Raw genomic sequence first — 15932 nt, 5'->3', positions numbered from 1 at the left:
AAAAGTATTGGAACAGTAAAGACAAAATTGCTCTGTTGGCTGTGGAGTCAAGACATATACAAATATGATTAAAAGATGAATATGAGACAAAACTACAGAATGTCACATTTTATTATTGGGTGATTCAACACATAGATGTTTTATCAGCTAAGAAGTTCAGCACTTTTAGAGTTACATCCCTCTATCTGGTGTGAGCATAAGTACTGGAACAGTTGCCTCTCAGGTCTTTCTGATATGAAATGTATGGTAATAATACGGCTTCTTCTCCTGTCGATACTCACCGGCACCAGGTCTTTGACCACATACATGTGCGGCACGGGTAGATCTTCGTCGCCTTGCTGGTGTTTGTGTCGATTTTGTTCAGACACGCCAATGTGTTTCCGCCGTTGATATTCATCGCGCAAGATCTGCAGATTCCTGCAGACAGAACCAGCTCAGAACCCAAAACACATCAGAACCGGTTCACACACAAACGGATCTATCATCTCACCCTCTCTGCAGGAGCGTCTGAAGGTCAGCGTGCCGTCCATCACGTTCTTGATCTTGATGAGCGTGTCCAGAACCATCGGCCCGCAGCTGAAACACACAACACACGCTCTTCAGAGCGGATCTGGGGAAAGATGGACTCCGGAGACTTCATCTCCTGAAAACAATATCGCATATAGTCTGATATTGTGAGCTAATGTATTCACACATTGTATTCAGCGTGTTAATTCAAATTCTTACCACCATCAAAAGTAAACGCTCAGAATGACATTTCCCAGAATATTATGTTTATAGATTATAATTATTAAATTTATGTGTTTATATTTGAAGTTGTTTTAAATAATCGTGAACATAACATAAAATTGCAACTTTGATGGTGTATAATTTGCATAGTCATTAATCTCCAAGAGAAAGTGAATGAATTATTTTTTATTATTATGTTTATGAACAGTACAGAGATGACATTAATGACATACAACTTTGTATGCACAATTTGTATCAAGGATATATTCAATGTCATCAGAACACAGGAAAGTAAAAGAAAAAAGTTAATGATTGATAATAAAGATAAAGAAAATAAGAAAACCTAGAAGAAAAAAAAGGGTAAGAATTTATTGTGGTGGTGACCCCTTCTCACACGTAAAAAGTACACGACTGTCTCCTTTTGTAGGTAATCCATGGCAAGATCCACCCCCAATACTTTAGATGACTCATCATCAACCTCTGCAAAGTACCTGCGCATCATTTTCTGCCTCTGCGCTACTTTATCGTGATTGGAGAAATGGGTTTTGACTGGCTCTGGGATCGCCCTATTGTTGGGTAGCCAGCCATGTGCTGTGTTTGGCCCGTTCAGCCACTTTTATGCCTGCAGAGTGCGACACCGGGCGAGTGTGGAGTCTGCGGTGCGTCTCGAGAAGAGCTGAGTTAGGATGCTGCGGCACGCGGATAGATCGCTGTATAGCACATCGCAGCTTTAGGTAATAGGATGACGACGTCGCAAACTCGTGCACAGAATTACTGAGCACTCGGCAAAAGTCATTTACAGTGCGTTTAAGGAGGCATCTAAACATTTGGCAGTCCGGCATTTAAAATAAAATGTTTTGGTGGCTGATTTTTTTACATTGAGAGAAATCAACGTTTGTGTGTCTCTTACTACACCTCGTGCATGAATTTCCAGAGAGCGAATATACAGTTCTAGGATTTCGCTGGATGTGGGATACGTAAGGACTTAAAAGTAAGTCCTTGAGATGGGTGGGGTCCTCTATGCAGCAAAGAGTGCGGGAGGGGTGTGAGACGAAGGACGAGGTGCGGGGAAGTGCGAATATCCTCGGATGGTGGGGCATCAAATAGGCTACGAAAATCAAGAAATAAATTGAGAGCTTAAAATACCCAAGGTAACCTTTTATTATCTGTGCCATCGCTGTAGAATTCTCATGCCAGTGAGGTTGTAAAGTTATTATTTATTGATACAATTAAGCGTCTTAGAATCGGCATAAAAGAAAGGGAAATATATTTTAAACTGTAATAGAACGTTTAGAATAGAATGAAAACTGTTCTGAAGAAAATGCATCCGAACGCATGACGTGACACGAATTCTTTCATCTGTAATTCGCGGGTGCTTTCGCATTAGCTTCCATTGTATATTTGTCTAATGTATGTAATGTAGCTTTGCTAGAATTAACCAATAAATAATATTTTGTTTATGCATTGTTTATCGTACCAGGCGTTATTGTAAACGGCCATCCAATGAATATAAAATATGAATGCATTGCAGGTCTGCTCTGAACTGTTGGTATAGTTTTTTATAATTTAATGGGATTTAGCACAATATTTTTCTCTTAAAACATTGTTGTTTGTATGAACAGCATGCATCAGCATTTTAAATGACATGCCAGTTCACCTACTGGATCTGTGACTTAAAGAAACAGAAGACTCTTCTCCTCCCACGTGACGCTGTAGTTTAACAGCCGTTGGAGATTTATGTAATCTTAGTAGAAACAAAGTTAGTATCCAAAAAGTAAAGTGACCCTATAGAAGTGATAAAACAATAGCTGTTTATTGCATAGCATTTATGCAACTTTAATGTGATGATGTGATAGGCCATGACTGCGTTGTTATTAGCATTTTGGGAAGTGCAAACACACATGGCTTAATTAGTATTACTAGAACACCATTAAAAGCACTGTGTGAATGAAAAGCATAGATTCATTTTGAATCATGTAAAAAGAACATTAAAGCCCCTTTCCTCTTTCTTCCTCTGGGACATCTTTAAATACAAGCTATTCTCTATAAGTCATCATTGGTTGGCTGATTAATTGCACAGGACCTTTTGATGTATAGAATTTCTTAAACACAATATGTTATGTCTTATAGTATTTCCCTTACAACAGGTTATTGTTCTGCCCTGTTTCCCCCTCATCCTATGAATATGTTCAAGGCCCTGGCAGGAATCTGTTTGCTTCATCTGACTACAATTTTCTTCCTTTTTTGGGCAACTATAGACGATGTAAGTTCATATTGTTCATGTAATAAAATCCATACGTCTTCATCATGCATGCAGACACATGATTTTTTAACAAATGTGTATGAAAAAAGTATATGTTGTGATCTGAAGGCGTTTGTATTGTTGTTGTTGGTTTTTGTTTTTCCCAGGCATGGTGGTTCACAGAGAACCTTTATACAGACTTGTGGGGCAGATGGGTGATGGAGAACAATGATAACGTCTGGGTGTACATGGATATACCGACCTCATACCGGAAGGGTAAGACAAATGTATGCATGTATGCATTTTTGGACACCTGCCTATTTTCACTAGTCAACCCCAGTGTATATGTACATTGTTCAAAATAAAGATTCCAGAAGTGGGTCTTCAGTGATTCCACAGAAGAACCATTCAGTTCTTACAAAAGCCATTTTTGTACTTAGTCTGAAGAACATTTTAATAACCTAAATAAGCGTTTATACAATGAAAACGTTCCATGGATGTTAAAGTTTCTTCATGCCAGTAAAAACCTTAGTTTTTAAGAGTGTAGGACATTCATGTGACGCCCCTTTAATTCATCTATCTAGACTATCTGCAAGCGGTCCAGGCGTTTGCAGTGCTGTCCTGCCTGTTTGCTGTGTTCTCTCTGTGCATGTTCATATTCCAACTCTTTACTCTGGGTAAAGGAAAGCGGTTCACCATCTCTGGAGTTGTGCAGCTCATCTCCTGTAAGTCCCTGTTTCTGGAAATCTAAGGATAAATTTGGGCATTATTGAAACACGTGTAGTTCGTTGTTTTAAGGGTCCTACAGGTCATACAGACATTATTTTTTGTTGTACATTTATGCAATTCTCTTGAAATCTCTAGGTTTCTGCATCATGGTGGCTCTGTCAGTCTATACCGATCACTTTCACAGAGACGAGAAGAATGGCTGGTATGGTTGGTCCTACATCATGGCCTGGTTTGGGTGGTTGCTGACCCTCTTCACTGGAATTATGTACATCATCCTGCGCAAACGAGTGGATTAAACTTTAGCTCTCGCTCTCAGTGCTAATGTACAGCCTTAATTATTTTTCTTCAAAGTACAGAACTTGAAAAATAATGAGTTGTCTCAAATATTACAGGCGTTGGTTGGAATTGTAGAAACTGATGCACAGCATCAGCAGTTCATTGAAACAGTTTAAATCTGTGAGTGAGAAAGTGTTGATTCAGCATTTCAGGAAAATTGACCAGAGAAGTTTCTTAAACAAGAAGACAAATGTTTTTTTCATCTTTGTTTAGAGTAATACTATAGATCGGTTTGATGGGTCATCTTTCCTTGTTTCGCAAAGCACTGAGGGCAGGAAGAGGGTCTAAATACACTTTATTGCAGGGGTTAGTGTGTAAAGATGCAGTATATACAAGAAGGAAATGTAAAAATGTATTTATAACATGTATAAAGAAAAAGATAAGTTGTACATATAAAGTACATTTTAAAAAAATATATGTTATCAAAGTGTAGTTTTAAAGATCACTTGCACTTTAAGAATTGGCCTTGTCTTAAACATGGGTAATTTTTATTTCAATTGATTTGTTTTATGTTGTTGATGGCAATAGCACAGGACATTCTCTGGGCAAATAAGGGTCAAATCTTTGTTACTGCGATGCATTATGGTGCTGTTCAAATTTGTGGTCACTCCCTTGATCATGTAGACATCAGAATACACAATCCTTTTGTAATTGCATTGTACAGACCCTAAGCCAACATATTTATTTTCAATTTCTGTGTGGACAAAGGCTCTCTTGATAATTAAATGGGCCCTGTCATTTTTGATTAGCATGACAGTGATTGTTGATGTGGTCAGATGATCACCCTGTACAAATCTAGAGCACAGAATGTTCCAAAATTTATAAATTGCTTTAGTGTCAATGTCAATATGTATTTATAGTTTTATGGGAGTAATTATTCAACATCCTCTCAAGGAAAAAAGCTCCTTATGGACATCTGAGCTATTCGGTTTCTGCTTACTTTGTTTGGTTAAAGTTTTAGCTGGCTCTAGATGTATTTTTATGTTGCAGTATAACAGTAAATGGAAAGAATGTTATTTTTTCAATGCAAAGCCAAACAGTGTAAACCAGAGATGACATTAATTTTAGTAATCATACAAATAAAAACCTCGCCATAAGAATCTCTTTTGTCATTTTATTATTTACAACATCAATATTTTACAACCTTAAACTTCAACATAATCATTTACCTTTTCAACACAATATCTTACTACTATATACAAATGGAGAATAAAATGTACATTCGAATCACTAAAGCAAGTTTGTATAGGAGACATGAAAACTTCTGACATTAGAGAAATTTTCATGTGTGTATGTACAGCTCTGCTAGGTTCAGTGACCTTCTACAGTCCTCATGCAAAATACACCAGGCGCTGGCATAGGAATGTTCCAATAAGAACTGTTTTGTGGGGGTGTATTGAACTGAATCATATGCCCTGACCGGAGGGTGTAATTCGCTCCTGAACCACTAAGTGGAGGAGATGATTCTGTTCTGCCGAAAGGAGAGGCCTGTTGTCAGAGAAGAGAAAGGTTACGGTTATCGAATTGCAAAGGCTTCAATCTAATATAGATAAATGCATAGTATGAGTCAGGAAATGCAGAAAGCTCACCATAGTTCTGTCTGGAGAGCCTTGAGAGATTCTGTATCCTTTTCCTGACAGGCCATCTGTAAACAGGTCAGTCAGACCATTTAGCCATCTTAATCCAAGAGTTCTACTAGTCATCAGTTTATAGCATTTTAGACAATAGTGTAGCCTAAAAGTCAGAGTCCACAACTGAAAATGCTTCTATTTTGCATATTTACTAGTTCATAAAATTTTCACTTCAAAGTATATTATCAATGTAAGAATTTAATTAAAAAGTTGAAATTATATTCATTTAGTTTTAATATCTCTTATGCTCGCCAGGGCTGCATTTATTTGATCAAAAATACAGTAAAAAAAAATTTGTATACTGTAAAAATTACAACAATTTAAAAGAACAAATAAAATAAAATTTTTATCTATACCTAAATAATATCATTCTAATATGTTGATTTGCTGCTCAAGTTAAACATCGCTGTGCTGCTTAATATTTTTGTGTAAACATGATACATTGTAACATTAAAAACGTCTTTACTGTGACTTTGAATCAATTTATTGCATGCTTTCTGAATTTAGGATTTTTTTATTTATTTTTTAAATAAATAGATACATAGAAATAATAAATAATAAAATATATTTCTTCCTTATTTTATGTCATAATGCTCCATTGTTTGAAATATTTCAGAATCCAAAAACTTGTTTCTAGATTATTTCCAGGTTTAAATTGGATTTTGAATGTGGTCTCAGACAGTAACAATCTAATTTTACAAATAGATTTTAAATACTCACCACAACCGACTGCAGGAGGAGGAACACATTTTCTGGAAGGAAGTTTACTAAAGGACAGACAGTAACAACAGTTTTTGAAGAACAGCAGTCAAATAAAATGCTGTGCCTGCCTGGTTCTCCATTAGCTACAAAGTCTTACCCTGACTATGCGAGTCGAAGGATTCCCAGGCGTATCGCTCTAGTGTTTGAGCGTGCTCAGGTAACAACTTTTGAGGGGGAGGCTAAAACACAGACACAAATATATAGTGGCATTTTTGGGCATAGCACTAATGTTATTCTGGTTTCTTAACATATTGTCCAAAATGTGAGCTTTTTTGTAAACCTCACAGATTTTAAATATATAATTTACCTCAAGTAGCATAAGAAGTAATACCCTGGAGATTTCACACTTTGCTATGATATCCATAAACGCACCTGGAATGAAAACAATCAGAACTGAAGCATGAATCCAAATGATCTTGCAGCATTTCCTTATTAGCTGGTGTCCAAACTAAAAGACTGCTGACTCTGCAAATGCAAAACAGATCCTTGACAAGTAGGAAAATCAGTCACAAAATGTAACATGACTTCTGCTTATAAATTGCAAGTGATTGCAGGTTTTGATCAGAAAAACCAAATAAACAGCAAAACCTGGTGAAAATCCCTGAATTTAGACCAGCACACCTCACACGTCTAGATTTCAAAACTAAGATTGATTGTATTGTCTTGTGGAAGTTGATTATTTTCATACCGACAGGGGTGTTTGTCCCGGGTAGCTGTAGTCCTCTTTCCTGATACATGTGCTGCATCTCAGAAATAACAGCAAGAGCGCCATCGTAATCGCCTACCAATCAAACATCACATCACTGCTCTGACCACCACAGAACTTCATCTTAAACTCAATACCAAAATTAATCATTTTGCTATCTCTGAACTCACGGGTCAGTATTTTGCAGGAGGCCATTTCCCACAGTGACAGCAGGGCCTCAATTGGAGTCTGAATCTCCAGTTCTGCGGCTCTCTGGAAATGAACTATGGCCTCCCCGGGTCTGTTCATCTCCTACGCACAAATATATAAACAGGACCACAACATGATTAAGCGCAATGGAACAAGATGAATATGCAATTTTAGTTCATTTATAAACAGAAAGCCGCTCCGTGTATTACAATGATTAATGTCTCACCTTCAGAGCATTGCCAAGCTCCATTGAGAGACTGGCCGCCATAACAGGCTGATTCATCTCAATATAGACCTAAACAATATATAAGTACATATTTGCAGTATAACATCTAAAAAAAAAAAAAAAAACACAAAATCTGCATGTGATTGCAAGATTTTAGGCTTTTTACTTCATTAGTTCAAAAAAATCTATTTTTTAGGAGCATTTCAACACAAAATGTGAAACAGCAGATAGCTGCAAGCGATAATCAGCTAAAACGGTTTCATTTTGGGGTGAACAATTACTTTAGAATATATTTAGCTTTGCTTGCAGTAGTTGTTTAGCTGCTCATGGTCATCTTCTCTTCTTCTAACTCTAACAGTAATAGTGAGTAAAAGTGAATAGTAAGTAACATTACGCTTGATGATTCTGTCAGGCCGGGGTTATTATAATTAACTAAAACTAAAAAAACAAACAAAAAAAATTAAAAAAATTCTTACAGAAAAAAATAAAAATCCTTACTTAAAATTAAATAAATGCTATATAAACATTTATTAAAATAGATGTATTTTAAAAATAAGTATAAGAAAAACAACAGAATGAAAAGAAAAAATATTAAAAACAGTAAGGTACAGCGGGGCTAAAGGCCCACTTTAGGAAAAATGTGCTATTCACTGCGCCTAAAATGTACAATAAATCATTCAAGTTGTTTATTTTGTTAAAAAAAAATGTAAATGTACGAGGTGACCTTTTACCCCACAAACGGGCACACGGTAAAGTAAAAGGCACACGGTATTGACACAAATACTTCAGCTACGATAATGTTTTTTAAAATAATGTTTTATTAATACTTGTTCAAAACAATCACTTTAGCAAAGTTTGTACTATTTTCTGCTTATTTTGAAAAATAAAATAATTAATTTTTGTTCAATAAATATAGTCATTAAAAGATGTTAATATAAAAATATATTTTACAGAAAGAAAATCATTTTAATAAGTAAAGATTCTGAAAGTATTATTAATACTTGAATATATATTTAAGGCAGTAACAACAAATGATATTTTATGACTATCATTGATATTTTATATTAATCATATCATGTTTTTAAATATGATGGTTTCATTCTAAACATGGTGATTATCTCTAAGATGGACACCCAACATAATATATTATATTTACCATCTGAGTCTAACCATGTCATGTCAACAAATGGAGAAGTCAGCCATTTATTAATTATCATGTTAATTACTGTGCGCCTTTAACCCCAACAGCAGGGGCACTTTTTTACCCCAAATACCATACTTTTACATATTCTTTCGTTATTTAAAAACTGTTGCTTTAATTATCTTAAACAAAACTGAAAATCATAAAAAATTGTCTCAAAATATATGCATTAATTTTAGCGATTCTCATTTGCAACTTAAATCTACAACATTTTAAAAAACATAAAATATTAGATCAAGTAAGCACAGAATTAACTTTGCACTGCTGCGCACGATCGCGTCAAAGATCAGACACATGCATCTTGAAAAGCGAATGTTTTGGAAAGTGCTACGTCACGTTTTTGTGCCATCCAGTGGTTTAGATGAAAATAATATCAAAGGTGCCTTTAACCCCGTTGTACCCTATATTAATATCTCAATTATACTGACACTGTATCAGACTACGCTGAGCAGGAGAATCACTTAATTTTATATTAAAAATATAAAATTATAAGAGACTTTTCATTCTATTTCAAGAATGAACTGAGCCCAACATTCTGCAAAATAACAGCCTGTGCTTATATATGCTTATCTGCTTGAGCGCAAGTATCTGGTAAAATATGCGTTTCTGACAAATACCTTAATAGCAAAAGTATAGCAGTTCATTGCTGCCTGCATATTCTCATCGAAGCCAGGGGCCCTCAGTGCTCGGGTTTCTTGCTCCGAGGCCAGAAAGAGTCGGGCTGCATCAGTCAGTGCCAGGGCTTCTCCTGGAGCATTGAACAGGGTCTGCTCACAGCTACGAAGACAGACAAACCATTCCACAAGTTCTTTAGATCAGAATCTAGGATGGAGAATTAATAGTTATGAGAGATACAGTTTTACCGGGCCATGGCGAGATTACAGAAGGCAGCATATTGAGGACAGTCCTGCTGTTTGAGCTCCTTGGCCAGCTGACCTGAGGAAAGATGTCATATAATGATAAACACATACTAGTATTACCGCACCGCATCACTCTTCTGTTCTGACACAATGCTCACCAAACTGTTCACTTGCTTCAGCGACATTAGGCTTCCGCAGAAAACGTCTGTGATTAAGAGGCAAAAAGAACATATTAAAAGGCTCATTTACAATGTGGTTATGTTTTCTTATTTTTCATATTCATACAGTATTTTCATTAAGACATATTATTTTATTACATTACATTCATATTAATGTATTACTCAGTTACTCAAGTATTATGCATTTGTATTCATAATTCCAGTTGTACTCATATTCCATTGACGTGGTAGATTTCCCTCATTTGACAAAGGTACACCCTGTTATGACAGGATGTTGGAAACTCATTCTTTATGCATGTTTTTTTTTTTATATGCACAGATGTTGCTCAGCTGGATTGAAATTAAACACCTACAATATGTCATCCTCAGCTGTTCATGCATAACGTTACATCTTCTGTAATTTTACAATAATAGATCGTATTTATGTGAACCTCATTTTGTAGCTCTTGAAATTTAATTAGCAACATGCTAGTGAGGTTTGTGTAGTGCTGTCACGACATTCTTCGGTTATGCTCAGCATTGTAGACAACATTAATGGTCTACCAGAGTTAACGTTGAAAACATTCGTGTATTAGTAATATATTTTAGCTCTTACTTTTTCAGTTTATTTGACACCGCCCGGTAGCGCATCAGAAAATCTCCCTCGGCTGCCATTGTTGACACTTCAGGAGGAGGAGCAAACAGACAGGAAGCTCGGATACGAGTGTTCCCATTGGTTGCACGCAACTGAAGATGTCTTTTGATTGGTTTACACAGCGTAAGGGCGGGGCTTTCACGGGCTGCAGAAATTGTACAATTTGTGCAAGAAGGTGAATGGTTTGATGAGTTTGGGGGGAAGAACGACACATATTCAGTTGTTTTGATCTTTCATTTATTTTCTGTCATACTGGCCAATAAAATATTAAATTGTACAAAAGCACATTCCAGCATGTATTCATAAATCACATTCATTAACTCAATCATTCCTTCATTCACAGGTTTTCATACACAGAATCAAAAGCTTCATCTTCTTGTGCGTTGCAGTGCTAAAAGAGAAAACAGCAATAGAAACGGTTGATATTCTGAAACAGGAGTCTTTTTTCACCAAATATATTCACATTACATAATTTTTCATCAGGTCATAAGATAGATAATAATCATGAATTAGATTCCTATTTTTACTGTTGCTTTCTGTCTGAGTTTGTAGGTATTTTATATTTAAAATTTGTGTATGTCATGAAATGTCTTCTGCATGATTCAGTTCAGTAAAAACATGCTATAATGATTATGCGCTCTATGTTTATATATTTAATACTTGAAGCTATATATTCAAATTTTACAAGCATATTATTAGGTCTACATTATAGGTTATACGTGTAATGTAACATCACACCATTTATTCAACAAACCTGTATTAAACAAACCTTTGCTGATTTTTTCTTCTTTGTGTTTTTTACATGCATCGTGTCTGAATGCAGTGTATCATAAATAGAGCCTGATCTGCATTGTAGAGTCTGTTGGAAAGGAGTATAAGACGACAAAAATTTATTTGAGACATACTTTAAAATCCTTATAAAAACAGGTTGCCAGGTTACCAACAAATGGCAAATACTGAGACAAAGAAAGAGCAAATGACTACAATCCAAACAGAGAAACAGACTGTTATCTCACTGTGTAGAGTGATGCAGATGCAGCATCTTCATCCAAAATCACTTCATCACTCTCCCCCGGTCTGTGCTCTGCAACTTCATTTTTGCCATCTCTACAAGGAGGGTGTTCCTAAAAAATAATGAAGCAAAACTAGAGCTGAAACTAACAGCATCACATGTTTTTCCGGACAGTACACTTGTGCCCTTTTTTGGTCATAACAGCACCATCTTGCAATCAGTGCAATTCTGGAAACTACATCTGGAGCATCTTGCATAAAAACAGAAACATGATATTTTCTGAACTGACAATTTACCACTTTGTCATGAGTCCATATCTACTGATCAGCCACAGCAACATTAAAACCATCTGCCTAATATCATGTAGGTCCCCCTTGTGCTGCCAAAGCATGGACTCCACAAGACCTCTGAACGTGTCCTGTGGCATCTGGGACAAAGACATTAGCAAAAGATCCTTTAGGTCCTACAAGTTGCAAAGTGAGGCCTCCGTGTATCAGATTTGTTGGTCCAATAAATGCTCAATCAGGAATTTGGAGACCAAGGCAACATATTCAACTTTTTTTTCCATGTTCCTCAAATCATTCCTTCACATTTTTTTTGCAGTGTAGCAGGGAACACCCAGCTTTCCACCTGATCTAAAAGAAAAAGTGATTCTTCAGATCAGGCCATTGCTCCATGGTCTAGTTCTGACACTCATGTGCCCATTGTAATTGCTTCCAGTGGTGGACAGGGGTCATCATGGGCACTCTGTCCAGTCTGCCCGCTACACAGCCCAGTACGCAGCAAACTATGAGGCACTGTGAGTTCTGACACCTTTCTGTCATTGCCAGCATTGAGTTTACCAGCAATTTGAGCTACAGTAGCTCTTCTGTGATTAGACCAGACAGGCTAGCCAGAACAGAGGTACTTCCTTCAGCCTGAGGCTTATTAATTTCACTTTTGGTGTGAAAGGGCCTTTACAGTTGGGGGGTTGTTATTTAAAAAAAAAAAAAAAAAAAGCAATCCTAGCCATGGTGACTAAATGTAACACAAAAGAAACATAATGCATTACTGTCCATAAAAAGTAATTTCAGTTTTAGTTACTTTTTATGGAGTAACAGAGTGCTGTAATGCATTACTTTAAAAATGAACTTTCCCTAAACACTGATAATCAAAGTTATTGACTTCACCTGTCAGTGGTTTTAATGTTGTGGCTGATCACTGTATAATCCCTCACTGTTAAATTGAGTCCTTTCAGACTTGCAGAAATCCTTTGCCTGAACTTCTACAGCATGATCATCTGATTTATGCATCAAAGGCGGCATAAAGAATTAAAGAAACTTACATTAGACAAATTAGAAAAATTTAATTATTACAGTATGTTCTAATGACACAATGTGTGGCCAAGTGTTACCTTGTAGCTCTTTAATATGTAAAGTGACCCAGCAATGGAGAAGATGAGAAGAATTCCTGAGAATGCCATCATTGTGATGATGGCACTCTCTAACTCCTCTTGTGGCTCCTGATAACCTTTATCTGGAAAACACCGAATTGGGGAAAGAGTGAATTAACAAGGGGGAAATAGAAAGAACGTAAGAGAGGAACAGTGTTTTCAGCCACAATTTTTGCATCACTGCTTTTCTTTTGCTGAAAGTGCCACTTTCAGTCTAACATGTCACATGGCCAAACTCACATGATGTCTTTATTTTTTTTAATGCATGTGTAATGAACGTTTATATTTATCTGTCCAGCCTATCTATAGGCTCTCAAGCCACAAACCTATCGAGTAAAATTCTCATAATTTCAATATTTGTATGTATTTTAATACTAATAAATGTTTGTGACTAAGAGATTATAAATTGCCAGTGAATTTCAATCATAGAGAGGAAATAAAATGATCTGCAGACTCACCTCTCACACGAACCACCCAATGCACTTTCTGATTTGCATAACTAAAGTAGTAATTGCCAGAACTGGAGCTATTGTGCATGTTGATACTTGCCCTCACCGACTGTGTAGTTTCAAATACTTCACTTTTAAGTTCTTTACTCCAAATGTTCATCTTGTTCTGAGTGTAGTAGCATACAAGTTTGCTAGTGGTGTAGTTTGCTGGGATGGAAACTGACAGGTTGAACTCAAGCCTTTCCCCTGCTAGTGCCACTCTGATTCTGTTCAGCATGGAGATACTAGGTTTGGCTGGATGAACGGAGAAGAGAACATGGTGTTATTGAAGCATCTGTGCTCTCCTGATATCTTCATAACTTATGGATTCTAATTCAGCTTAAGAGGGTGTGGGTGAGAAATCCAGCAATACAATAATAAAAATGAAATAAAACACACACTGTAATGACATAAATTAAGATCAACAATACCTAGAGTTTCCTGCCAACAGCACAGAATTACGATCCAACACAGGACAGCCTTGGCTGCATACATCCTTGAGCGAAATTTACATTTCCTTTCATTTGAAACAAAATGAGCCACCTTTTCTTTCTCTCTGTTGCTTCATCAAAGCTCAGAAACAAACTGCTTTCTGTCCAGACAACATGGGAAGTTAAGCCATATTACACCACAGTGGATGTTCACAGGACCTTCACACCAAGTACAATCTCAGAATCTCATGCAATCCTCAGAAACCACTTCCTCTCTCTCACTCCACAAGCTCACTTCCTAAATTATTCCCTTTTACAAAACTGTTGTTCTTTGGTTGGCATTGATAACAATCAATTCTAGATAAATGGTTTTAAACAAGATTTCAACACTGAAATGTAGTTTCTTGAATAAATGTGTGCACAAATTAAGCTCGAGGTCTTTAAAATGGTTATAGCTTTATCACTCAGTGAAACAGGACATTCACAAAACATTTGAGCAAACCTAGCTCTCCAGTGCCTCTTTGTGGTTACCCAGACAGCAACATAGTTTTGGCCCAGATCCGGGTTACATCTGGCCAGCTTGGATTTCACACGGGCCAAATGTGGGCCGGATCATGGGTATGTTTTGCAGAGCATCAAATGTTTCTATTTACAACTTATTTTGTAGGATTGATTAATATAACCAATCACAGACATCTCTGTCGATCTCTTAAACACATCTGATTGGCCATTGTGATTCTCTCACTGTAACCACGATTTAAGAAATACATTCATTATGCAATGTAGAGATCTTTATTGATTGTAGCGGAACTTTGTGAGCTGGCTATGAACTGAAGAGAGTGACAGCTTTTTAGTTATTTATTAAGGAATCACTATTTGCGCGCTTCCTAAAATAATCCATTAAATTAACTTAAATTAAATAAATGTTGTTTTTCCAGCTGCTTAGACGACCAACGGTCCTGTACAAACATTAGATGACATATAAATCCCTCATCAATCATTATACGGGATTCACTTTTTAAATTGCAACGACTGACATAATGATTATACCATGTAGCCTATGGGAAAGAATATAATTTGTCAAAATATACATGCATTGAGCAATGTAAAAAGACTAATAATAGCCTAGAAAAACAGACTAATAATAGCCTAGAAAACAGATGAATTTTCATATTAAAAAGTGTTTGAAATGCGATTGCAATTAACCTGTAAATCAGTTCTCACACTGTACATTGCTATTGTCGTTGTGGTAAAAAGTTATTTATTTTGCAGCATTGCAACTGTTATTTTAAACAGTTAACTTTATGATAAAACACAATAGGCCTACAATTCATGATGTTATCTGGTATGCCCAGATAAAGCTAGGCTGACAGTGTGTGTATGTGTGTGTGTGTGTGTGTTTACAAAACAACCCCTGGTTTATATCATAGAGGTTTATATGCATAAGCTAGTATACTAGTTCAAGTTCAGTAGGCTAATAGGATTTAAAAATAGTCTACTTTAACCACCAGGTGGCAGCAGACGAGCACACGATACTTTGTGAGCGAGCGGCTGACTTCAAATAAAGAGGAGTTCCAAAATCATCAAAAATGAGTTACGTAATGATTACATCACTGTCACTGAAATAGGCTACACATAATTAGCGCCAGGGCAGATAAATCAAAAACATCCGTACAGAATCTTTCTCCACTTTTTCCTTAGTTTAGTATGACTTTAAATTAAATATTACTGTATATATTGAAAAATATAATCTCTGATTGACAATAGATAACCAATAAAAACACGTTTAAGTGTTATAAGTGAAGACGTAAAAAAAAAGGTAAAAATATGTATAAATAAAAAAGACTCACATAAGAACAAAATACGATTTCACACACCTTACATATTTGAAATAGTTGAATATTCAAGTTCCAATTGTATGACAAATATAAAGAGACTGAGATAGGGAGATATAATGAGAAACAGGTGCATCAGTGCCTTGTGACTTCTGAGCTGAAGTAAAGGAGTACTCACATACTTTTATAAGCCTAGCCAGGCAAAACTGACCTATACCACAAAAAAAAAACAGACCAGGGCGAGAGAGAGAGAGAAAGAGAGTGCGTAGAGGCACAACAAATATAACATCTGGATACCAGGGAATACAAA

General features: G+C 36.2%; 3 protein-coding genes across 4 annotated transcripts; 1 reads left to right on the top strand and 2 right to left on the bottom strand.

The window, feature by feature from the left end:
* Nucleotides 1–1372: 1372 nt before the first annotated feature.
* Nucleotides 1373–5131, top strand: LOC306874211 (epithelial membrane protein 1). The gene is made up of 5 exons (XM_079424080.1): nt 1373–1880; nt 2877–2992; nt 3139–3247; nt 3556–3696; nt 3836–5131. Exons 2-5 carry the CDS (start codon nt 2909–2911, stop codon nt 3994–3996), a joined length of 495 nt encoding a protein of 164 aa, XP_079280206.1. The 5' UTR covers nt 1373–1880; nt 2877–2908; the 3' UTR covers nt 3997–5131.
* LOC306874209 (40-kDa huntingtin-associated protein-like) lies at nt 5132–11225 on the bottom strand. 2 transcript variants are annotated; one of them, XM_079424078.1, is made up of 13 exons: nt 11194–11225; nt 10386–10569; nt 9770–9816; nt 9615–9687; nt 9369–9528; nt 7551–7619; nt 7306–7426; nt 7118–7210; nt 6737–6801; nt 6527–6608; nt 6388–6434; nt 5626–5681; nt 5132–5524 (listed from the first exon to the last, which is right to left on the bottom strand). In XM_079424078.1, exons 2-13 carry the CDS (start codon nt 10442–10444, stop codon nt 5443–5445), a joined length of 954 nt encoding a protein of 317 aa, XP_079280204.1. In that variant the 5' UTR covers nt 10445–10569; nt 11194–11225; the 3' UTR covers nt 5132–5442. The 2 variants fall into 2 exon arrangements, with proteins under 2 accessions (XP_079280204.1, XP_079280203.1); XM_079424077.1 differs by lacking the exons at nt 7551–7619; nt 11194–11225 and having other exon boundaries at nt 10386–10560.
* LOC306874210 (uncharacterized protein) lies at nt 11055–14032 on the bottom strand. The gene is made up of 5 exons (XM_079424079.1): nt 13788–14032; nt 13327–13611; nt 12830–12951; nt 11441–11548; nt 11055–11283 (listed from the first exon to the last, which is right to left on the bottom strand). The coding sequence occupies exons 1-5, from the start codon at nt 13849–13851 to the stop codon at nt 11170–11172; spliced, it is 693 nt and encodes a 230-aa protein (XP_079280205.1). The 5' UTR covers nt 13852–14032; the 3' UTR covers nt 11055–11169.
* Between the last annotated feature and the right edge of the window lie 1900 nt (nt 14033–15932).

The sequence above is a fragment of the Barbus barbus genome, assembly GCF_936440315.1.
Source record: "Barbus barbus genome assembly, chromosome: 8".
Lineage (NCBI taxonomy): Eukaryota > Metazoa > Chordata > Actinopteri > Cypriniformes > Cyprinidae > Barbus > Barbus barbus.
The sequence above is the reverse complement of the archived record's forward strand: the minus strand, read 5'-3'. Positions and strand labels throughout refer to the sequence as shown.

Excerpts from the sequence above, each read along its gene's own strand:
- LOC306874211 (XM_079424080.1), top strand. The coding sequence starts at position 2,909 with ATGAATATGTTCAAGGCCCTGGCAGGAATCTGTTTGCTTCATCTGACT. Across the intron at positions 2,993-3,138 it reads TTTGGGCAACTATAGACGAT|GCATGGTGGTTCACAGAGAA; the intron begins GTAAGTTCATAT and ends TGTTTTTCCCAG. Across the intron at positions 3,697-3,835 it reads AGTTGTGCAGCTCATCTCCT|GTTTCTGCATCATGGTGGCT; the intron begins GTAAGTCCCTGT and ends TGAAATCTCTAG.
- LOC306874209 (XM_079424078.1), bottom strand. The coding sequence starts at position 10,444 with ATGGCAGCCGAGGGAGATTTTCTGATGCGCTACCGGGCGGTGTCAAAT. Across the intron at positions 9,529-9,614 it reads TGTAATCTCGCCATGGCCCG|CTGTGAGCAGACCCTGTTCA; the intron begins GTAAAACTGTAT and ends CTGTCTTCGTAG. Across the intron at positions 7,427-7,550 it reads AGCTTGGCAATGCTCTGAAG|GAGATGAACAGACCCGGGGA; the intron begins GTGAGACATTAA and ends ATTTGTGCGTAG.
- LOC306874210 (XM_079424079.1), bottom strand. The coding sequence starts at position 13,851 with ATGTATGCAGCCAAGGCTGTCCTGTGTTGGATCGTAATTCTGTGCTGT. Across the intron at positions 13,612-13,787 it reads CTGTTGGCAGGAAACTCTAG|CCAAACCTAGTATCTCCATG; the intron begins GTATTGTTGATC and ends CCGTTCATCCAG. Across the intron at positions 11,549-12,829 it reads ACATATTAAAGAGCTACAAG|GAACACCCTCCTTGTAGAGA; the intron begins GTAACACTTGGC and ends ATTATTTTTTAG.